General features: G+C 47.6%; 1 protein-coding gene across 1 annotated transcript; it reads right to left on the bottom strand.

Moving 5' to 3' along the window:
• Nucleotides 1-4,057: 4,057 nt before the first annotated feature.
• Nucleotides 4,058-8,770, bottom strand: TMEM213 (transmembrane protein 213). Its single transcript, XM_047095518.1, has 3 exons — nucleotides 8,689-8,770; nucleotides 5,077-5,148; nucleotides 4,058-4,227 (listed from the first exon to the last, which is right to left on the bottom strand). The coding sequence occupies exons 1-3, from the start codon at nucleotides 8,768-8,770 to the stop codon at nucleotides 4,058-4,060; spliced, it is 324 nt and encodes a 107-aa protein (XP_046951474.1).
• Between the last annotated feature and the right edge of the window lie 488 nt (nucleotides 8,771-9,258).

Here is a 9,258-nt window from a genome sequence, read left to right as displayed (position 1 = left end):
GTAAGACATTAAGCTAGAGAAACGCCCGGGGATCCAATTACAGAAGGCCTTAGGGGTCATCCTAAAAGTATGGATTTTACTCTGTCAGCTGTGGGAGTCACAGGGGCATTTCAGGCAGAGGAGTGCCTTGATCATTTACTTACGTATTAGAAAGAATGATTATTCTGGAAGGAAGTCTGGAGGATGCGCTCGACCAGGTAAGGCTGGAAGGAGACGCCAGGTACAGGTTGGCTACAAGGCACTCCTACCACAAACCAAGGAAGACCTATGTAGTCAGTCACAGCACATTATGTATAAATGACCTTAGAACAGATGCCAGGGTGCCCACAGAGAAAGCTGCTTTCCATCAAAAACATTTCTAGGGGCACCTGGGTGGCTCAGTCGGTTTAACGTCTGACTCTTGATTTCAGCTCAGGTCATGATCTCGAGCTTTGTGAGTTCTAGCCCTGCCTCAGGCCCTGTGCTGACAGTGTAGAGCCTGCTTGGGATTCCCTCTCTCCCCTCTCTCTCTCTCTCTGCCCCTGCCCTGCTCATGCTCTTTCTCTCTCTCAAAATAAATAAACTTAAAAAAAAATTAAAAAACAAACATTTCTAGATTATTGTTTCTCTAAGTTTAAAGGTAAATTTACATGCATTTTTATGGAAAAGAGACCCAGGCCAGCCTCAGGCTTGTTGATGAGTTTTGCATGCATAGTATCACATTTTATTTTTAATAAAAAATTATATATTTATTTGTCCTTAGGTATCATACATATAAAACGGAATCGATTTTCAGATGATGATTTTTAAAAGTCAGATAATTATACCACAGCTTAATGTTTAATATTCTATCTCTACGCCTTATACTTTGGTACAGAAAATGCCTTGAGCAGTGTGGGCTCTGTATCACACAGCCTGTGACAGTGCTGAGGGCGACATCATTTACTAAAAGCAAAAACCTTAAATGAAAACTGCTAGGCAAGTCCTGCTGCTTTATACCAGGGAGTTCTTAGATCCCTGGAAGGGGATACTTGGTTTTCCCCTCCAGGTTTTCCTTTTTAATTTATTGACAAATCTTTGCTTTGATAGAATAAAGAGATTCCATGCTGAGAGGGAAGATCTGAGATAAAGCATGTGGAAAGCATAACCGTCAAATTATATAACTGTCTTTCTCGTCTCAAAGGGAAGAGGGATTATTTGCATTTGGTCTGTCCTTCCTCTTGTACAGATGAGAGAAGGGCGATTGATTCACAACACGCCCTACTCTGAATTCGGCAGTGGCGGCCACATTCACTTGAATTCGCTTGAACGTAGTCTAAAAACTTACAAGTTGTCCGGATTGGAGGGGATGTCAGGCACCGACCGGTGTTCTGGCTTTCTGCCTTTTAAAGCAGCAAATGAAATCTTACCGTAGGGGTCTGGTATAGACGGGGTAAGAGCCCTGGTTGCAGGGACGGGCCTTATGCCCACCTCCTTCCGTGCGGCCCTCCAGGCTTTTCCCCTGAGTTAGTAAACACTGACGTCCATTTCCTACATTTTCCACTTAGAAAACTGACACTCTGAGAGTACGTGGGTGGCTCAGTTGGTTGAGCATCCATCCAACTCTTGATTTCCGCCTGGGTCGTATGATCTCCTGGTTTGTGAGTTCGAGCCCCGTGTCGGGCTGGAGCCTGCTTCGGATTCTGTATCTCCCTCTCTCTCTGCCCCTCCCCAACTCATGCTCTATCTGTCTCTGTCTCTCAAAAATAAATAAATGTTAAAAAATTAAGGGGCGCCTGGGTGGCTCAGCCGGTTAAGCATCCGACTTCAGTTCAGGTCATGATCTCATGGTCCGTGAGTTCGAGCCCCGTGTTGGGCTCTGTGCTGACAGCTCAGAGCCTGGAGCCTGTTTTGGATTCTGTGTCTCCCTCTCTCTGACCCTCCCCCGTTCATGCTCTGTCTCTCTGTCTGTCTCAAAAATAAATAAACGTTAAAAAAAAATGCTTGCAGATGTTAAATCAAAGGGTGGGACTTCCCGGGTTTTTCCATCTCTAAAGAATTCAACCATCACAGATTGTGGAAACCCTTTCCTCCACTGTCTAAAAAAGTGGATCATGCTCGTGTATGTTCATACTGTTGCATCGTGCCGACACTTCTGTGCACATTGTTTATTTAACATGTAGGAACAGTAAATCCACTCATTTTATCGATTAAACAACTGAGATTCTGAAACTACCTGGCTCTTGAGAAAACAGCAGACTGAGGCCAGGCAATTGTTTCAGTGCCCGTTGTCAGGGAGATGTACTGAGATTTTCTTTTTTTTTAAATGCTTAGTTTTGAGAGCCAGCACAAGCGGGGGAGGGGCAGAGAGAGGGTGACAGAGGATCCGAAATAGGCTCTGTGCTGACAGCAGAGAGCCTGATGCAGGGCTCGGACTCACACACTGTGAGATCATGACCCGAGCTGAAATCAAGAGTCGGACACTTAACCCATTGAGCCACGCAGGTGGCCCGTATTGAGATTTAAAAAAAAAAAAATTTAATGTTTATTTATTTTGAGAGAGACAGAGCATGAGTGGGGGAGGGCCAGATAGAGAGGGAGACAGAATCTCCAGGCTCTGAGCTGTCAGCTCAACTGACTGGGCCACCCAGGCGACAACCCCCCCCTTCCTCGCCCCGGCATCGAGATTTTCTAAAAGAACAGCCAAGCAGCTTTGAATCACCTGCCGCCTCCAGGAGATGCTTCTTCCTGCTTCAGAAGCCTCTCCCTTTTCTGTATTGTTATTTCGTTTGTCCAATCTAAATACATACTCCCTCCCAAAGGGCAGAAATCGGCTCCCAAAGAGAGTCATTTTGTCCTTTCTTCCTTCTGGTGAACCCACCCTCCTCTCCTCCTGACCCCACTGGAAGTGTTCACGATGACCAGCAGCATCCTCGTGCAGGATGAACAGAAACCAAGCCAAGTGGCTTTTTTAGAGACTGGCTGTTTTCAACCATTTATAGAGAAATGGAAGTCTGTATGCGGAGCGATAAGCGTAAGTTCATCTAGGGCAAGGACTCATTCGTTCATCCATTCATTCATCGGACAAATGTTACGAAGAGCGGTCTGTCCCCAGGAGCGAGAGGAAGTAGCTCGGACTGTGTCTTCAAGAGGGCTACACTTCAGGGCGGAGCAGATGTGCCCCAAAAAGCACCAGCTCCAGGTCCCCCACGGCCGTCGGGGAAGGGAGTATCAATCCTCCAATCTGGAGGCGGAGTTGGAAGGCAGGCCCGGAGGCGAGGGCCTGGCAGCAGAGAAGTGGAAGATGGGGGGCTGAAGACTGGGCCATCGGAGCCCCGCGGCGCCCTGGCCCTGGATGTGCGGGGAGACAGGCCTGGGAAGGTGGTCGGACTCCCGTGAGGAGCCGAGGGCCAGACTGAAGTTCTGTGTTAGGTGTTACTGAAGGTCGTGCTCACAGCTGCCCCCGGGGAGTGGCCAGTGGGGAGGCAGGTTCCTGCCGGCGGTGAGAACTACACGGGATGGGTCTGCGACAACGTAGGGGCGATGTAGGAAGGCCAGAACCGGGGTGCCGGCGGGGAGAGTGGGGCGGGATGGCCCTGGCAGATACCTTGAAGAAGGGACAAGAGCTGGAGAAGCAAGGCACATGGGGGTGAGGACAGAGAGTGGGTCAATGACGACGCTTCCGTTTTGAACTGCGACAGCGGCGCCCGTGACTGAAGCGAGGGATGGAAGACAATGACCTTTTTGGTGAGAAGGCTCTGAGTTTAGCTCCGAATGCATGGACAAGAGTCTAGGTCGCATGTTTCTTGTGCTTCCAGAAGGAAGCAGCGGTTACAAGAGAAGCACTCCCCGTAGACCGAGAAAGGAGACTGTCAGCGCTCAGAAGGCATGACCGCCTTGTGAATTTAGGTGTGAAGCGGCACTGGCTTTCCTTCCTTGGATCCCCCTTTCCATCTTCTTCCCCTTTCAAGAGCAACTGAAGCACAAAGGTGACAGATGACCGTCACACGGCAGAAACCACATCGGCAACCACACTCCCCTCCCGCTGTTACCCACCCAGTGGTGGCCACGGCCATTCTTGGGGCTGCGGCTCTAAGCCTCATGCTTGCAAATCCTTGGGCTCCTCCGGAGTGAGCTTCATCAGTTTATCCACACAGAGCAGGATGAGGGTGAGGAACCACAGGCTCCAGCCAACCGCGGCCGCGATCCAGCCGTATTCATCCACTCCAGTGTGGCAGCACCGGGCTGCCTGCGGGCAGAAGTCCACATCTGGTGGGGAAGGGAGGGCAAGAACAACGGGGTGCATCACACCAGCCCACCCAGCTCTTCTCCAGCGTCCGCAAGAACAGGCAAGGAGGAAGAATACGGTAGCTAACATTTCCAAAGCGTGTGCATGCGCTATTGCTACGTGCTTCACACACGTTCCCTTATTTATTCCTGCCAGAGTGATGGATACAGTTAGTGTTCCCATTCTACATGAACAAGCTGAGGCTGTGACTCACCCGAGATGGCAGAACAAGAGCTCCAGCCCAAGTCTGTAGGAGTCCAAAGCCATGTGCTTCACCTCTCTTGTGTTATTGCCCGTTACCCTCCTTCATAAGTGCCCGTAAGTAAACACATTGGGTCATTCAGTGAGGGCAGCATAAAGGGAGCCAGATATAGCATAAAGCAAAACTTTCTAGTAATTGGACGTGTGTGACAGCGGTTGGTGCTTTATGAAGTACGGGCCTTCTTGCCATTGGGAAAATTCAAGTGGGGGATGGACAGAAATAAGCAAAAGGTACAAAACCAAGCTCCTGCAGAGGATAGAGGTGGATTTTCATGGCTTTTTCCTCTTGTAAGTTTCTAAGGCCTCTTTGGCTGCTGTCCTGTGGATGGGTCATTAAAGCCACCTATACTAAATATCATGAGCTTAGATCGAGGCCAAGGCTGAGATAGCTTTTTATATGTGCTATGCATGCAGTTCTGGAGGCCATGAACAAACCACACCGTTGCACAGAAAGGCCAGGCAGGCACTCAGCCAGCGGACACCAAACAACAGAAAGCAAGGAGGCTTAAGATTCCCTCCCAGGTCCAAGGCCACCTCTGCAGTTAGGGCAGTTACCAGGAGAAGCTTACTGGGACACTGCTCCAGGGTTCCGGGGTCTGGGTGGTGGGTGGTCAAGGTTGTGTTGATGCTGTTCCTTGCTTCTGGAAGAAAAGATAGAAGATGGTCTCAGGTGGTAGGAAAAGTCATTCCCAGGTATAGAGTTTGAAATCTGTTTTGTGAATCAGTAGTGATACTATGAGATTATTATACATGTTCCACTCTAGGTACGTTACGACTTCATGCAACAAAGCCAACTCTCTGTTATGGACTGAACTGTCTCCTCTCCCATGAAGTTCATTGAAGTCCTAACCCACAGGAGTGACTGTATTTGAAAAAAGCGCCTTTAAAGAGGCAGTCAAGGTTAAACAGAGTCATATGGGTGGGTCCTCATCCAATATGACTGGTGTCCTTGTGGGAAGAGGAGGACACATCAGGGAGGCACCTGCACAGAGAAAAGACCTAGTGAGGTCACAGGAGATGGTCATCTGCAAACCAAGGAGAGGGGACCCAGGAGCAAACAAACCTGGTGGTGACACCTGAAGTCTTCAGAACTGTCAGAGAATAGATTTCACTTGTGGAAGCCACCCAGTCTGTGGTATGTTGTTATGACAGCAAATGAATACACTCCCCTTTTCCTTTCACCGTTATCATTCAGAGATGCTTTATCTGCATATCTCATTGACTCATTCCTTCACACCTCATATCCTCCAAATCTCATCTCTTCAGTGGCCAAGGGCCTGTTGTATACAGCTTTCCAAACACTGTTTTAGCTGCTTTCTATACAAAGAGCTACATCCATAAGTGGTTTTTCTAGTATATATTAAAACAATCACTTAAAAATCTAGAATGTCTTTCCATAATTCTTCAATTCCCTTTAAAAACTTGAGCAAATAAATGTTGAAACCTGACTTTGATTCTGTACTTCTGATGATTATGTTGGTATTACTCAGGCAGATGGTTATCACAAAAATGAAACCCTGTACAAACAAGTCCACAGGTTGCTAGAATATGCAGCCTTTAGAATTGGCTCTCAAGGAGCACAAAGATAAAACGAGCTCTAGCAGGAATTCCCAAAGTTCTATCATTTTGGGGGTGAGGTGGGGCTATGGACATGAACATAAAGATCCCAAGCCAGAGAAGCCATTGTCCATGTTCCCTCTCAAACTGACAATGAGCAGATGGCTGATCTAAGTCCATTTTGTCCAATATGGCAGTGACTTGTGGCTATAAAAAATTCAGCTTCCTGGTCATATTGGCCACATTTAAAGTGCTCAATTACCACAATGGATCACCACATTCCAACATACTACCATATTGGAAGCACAGCCTGGATCTGGAACATTTCTGTAGAGGCCACTTTTAGGCAATGGGCTTGAGCCCTGGAAACTTGAGGACGACAAAAGGGCCCACAGTGACCGCGGAGCTGAATGCCAACAGGCTGATCAAGTGACCCACCTTGAAATAGCTATAGGCCCCAACTGACCAATTATAACCAGGCACAGTTCCTAAGATTACCAAAAAAGAGGAAAAATTCCATACATTCCCCACACTCCTCCGTTCCGCCCTGTAACTACAGCCCCTCACCACCACCGTGTGGCAGACAGTATCTCCTTTGCTGTCCTGCCTGCTGCTCCCTTGCAAAACTTCTATCTCATTTGTTCCGCCTTGGGTGAATTCTTTCACTGCCTGTACTGCTGGCCCCCACCCAGCAACTTGCATCATCAAGAAAATGTTTATTAGATAGTGTTAATCTAGGTAGATCAAAACCAAAGATCAATTTTAAAGATTTTTTTCTGGACGTTATGTGGATGTTCTGCTTCCTTGAGGATGCCAAAAACAAAAAGCAAAAACACAAAAAAACGTGTGGCTTGGAAACTTTCAAGGCCCCACTGACTCCAGGTCAGCGTGTCCTTCAAAGAAGCTTGTTGTCACGTAGCAGGACAAGTCAGGAGGAAACTTCTTGTTTAGCCAAAGCCATGAAATTGCTGCCCACTAATTTTATGCCACCCACCCACCCAGGCCACTCCAATGTCCTGCCTAAAGTCTAGTAATTACTTTGATGCAATCTGATTGTTACTGTAAATTATTTACAACTAAATGACTTAGAACTCAGTCTTTATTTGTTTTGGAGAGATTGATTCAACATTTAATTTCCCTTTTAACCCAGATGACTTCCTTGGCCTTGACTTTCATCTCCCCTCCGCCCTAGAATGGAAGTGGTCTACATCTAGAGCAAGTGAGTGGAAAAAACCTACTTAATCAGATGCTGGTATTAGGTTAAACCATTTGAAATTGCCATTTCAATAAGTCAAAAAATTGCTCAATATCAGTAATTTTATATGGTTCAAACTGAATAGCTTAGTTATTAATTTCTAACAATTTAAATCTCATCCTTCTCCCTTATAAGCACAGCTGGTCAGGGACTGGTCCTAGTTGGGGTCACTTCCAAAGTACAGGGTGCTGGGAGGACCCAACAATTCAGTGTAGTTAGTTTTGGCAAGTTTCTTGAGAGCCTATCATAAGCAAGTCTCTGTGAAGGTAAATAAAAGGAGTAAAACAGTCTTACTTGGGGAGGGGTATTGGAAAATAAAACAAATATGCTAACAGTCATTGAATGTTTACCATGTGCTAATTTATTGAAAGTTCTTTACTTGCAGTACTCTCATTTCATCTTTATGACAACCCTATATATAAGCACTGCAATTATCCCCATGGTATAAGAGAGAGAACTGGGGCACAGAGAGGTTATGTAATTTGCTAAAGTTCACACAGCTGGTAAGTTGTGGAAGCCAGAATTAACTTGAGGTTGAGTGGCTAGAGCTCACACTCCGAACCTTCAAAGAAGAGGTGGTGAGGCTGAGAGAGACAGATACTGCCCTGAGGGGGACGTTGATGGGTTGGCTTTGGGAGGGGAAAATCTCAAGGAGCTGTGGAGCAAGATCAAAGCTGGAGGGCAAAGCCAGGAGCTTAAGAGTGTAAGGGAGGTCTCTCTGCGTGAGTTGCAGAGCCCAGCCTGAGAAAGCAAGACAGGGGCTGCCACTCAACCCCTCCAGCCTCTGTGAGAAGACAAGACAATAACTCAACATCTCCCACGCCCGGAGAAGGTAGGAGAATGGTAGGCAGGCTTTGGCAGCTTTCATACCTTAAGGTTTTGTGAAAGTTGCAGAGGAAGTGCAGGATCAAGGGAAGGAGGGAGGACCTTAGGTGAGGATCAGGAGTACAAAGAGGGGATTGCAAACCACAATAGCCAGGGGCACTGAGAAGGAGCCATTGAGAAACAGCAACCAAAAAAATTTTAGGACAGTTTGGTCCCTTGCTGGGAGAGACTGTCAGTACATTGCTTTCTCCTCTTTGTGGCAAAGGCCAATTGAGATGGTTGCTCCTGTCCTAGCTAAGGAGTTGATTATTTGATCATGGTCTTAGGTAAACGTAAGATACCCCCACCCCAACCCACCACCTCCTGCCTAATCCTTTAGATGAAAAAGAACTGTTTGCTCTTTCCTTTGTGCAGGACCAACCCTAGCCAAGGAATCCTCCTCCCTCCTTCTCTCCCTTCCACCCTCCCTCCTTCCTTCCCTCCCTTCTTCCCTCCTCTCCCTCCCCCTTCCCAGGGTGGCCAAGAATAAAGTTCACAGTTCTACCTGCCAAGCAAGCCAAGTGGAAGGAGGCAAAGACCAGGCTGAGGGCCAGAGTGGCCCGGGGTGCAGGGGTGAGGTGCTTCATGCTGAGAGGAAGACGTCTGTCTGCACTATCTCCACAGAGGAGTGCTGCGTGCCATGGGTCCTGTATGCACCGTGTCCGCAGGAGCTTGAAAGCAGTGTTGTCAGAGGTGAATTTCTGCTCTGTGTTTGGGGGAAAAGAGAGGGGGTGGAGCAAAAGAAACCAGCTGTCACTCCTTGCTCTTACCTCTCTAGAAGGGAAGCTGAACTGTGTTGGCTGGGGAGGGGTGGGGGTAAGGTGGGGGGAGGAAGGGAGGGGCGATTTATGCAATTCTTCCTTGAGTTCACATTTTATCCCTGCTGATAAAAAAGAGGACAGGAGGGAAGTTTTGTGCTCTCCTGGTTCCTTGAAATTGAGCTGGCTGCCTCTTCCATTTGAGGTGGAGCACTGGGTTCCTTCTTCTCTTTAGTCCAGTTTTTACTGAAACCTACTGTGTGCACCACACTATGCTAAAGTCTGGGACACCTGCCCTCAAAGTGCTTTTATTACAA

This window comes from Lynx rufus, unplaced genomic scaffold, assembly GCF_022079265.1.
Source record: "Lynx rufus isolate CCGP_SWC_20201006 ecotype Redwood Valley unplaced genomic scaffold, mLynRuf1.p SCAF_4, whole genome shotgun sequence".
Classification (NCBI taxonomy): Eukaryota; Metazoa; Chordata; class Mammalia; order Carnivora; family Felidae; genus Lynx; species Lynx rufus.
The sequence above is the reverse complement of the archived record's forward strand: the minus strand, read 5'-3'. Positions and strand labels throughout refer to the sequence as shown.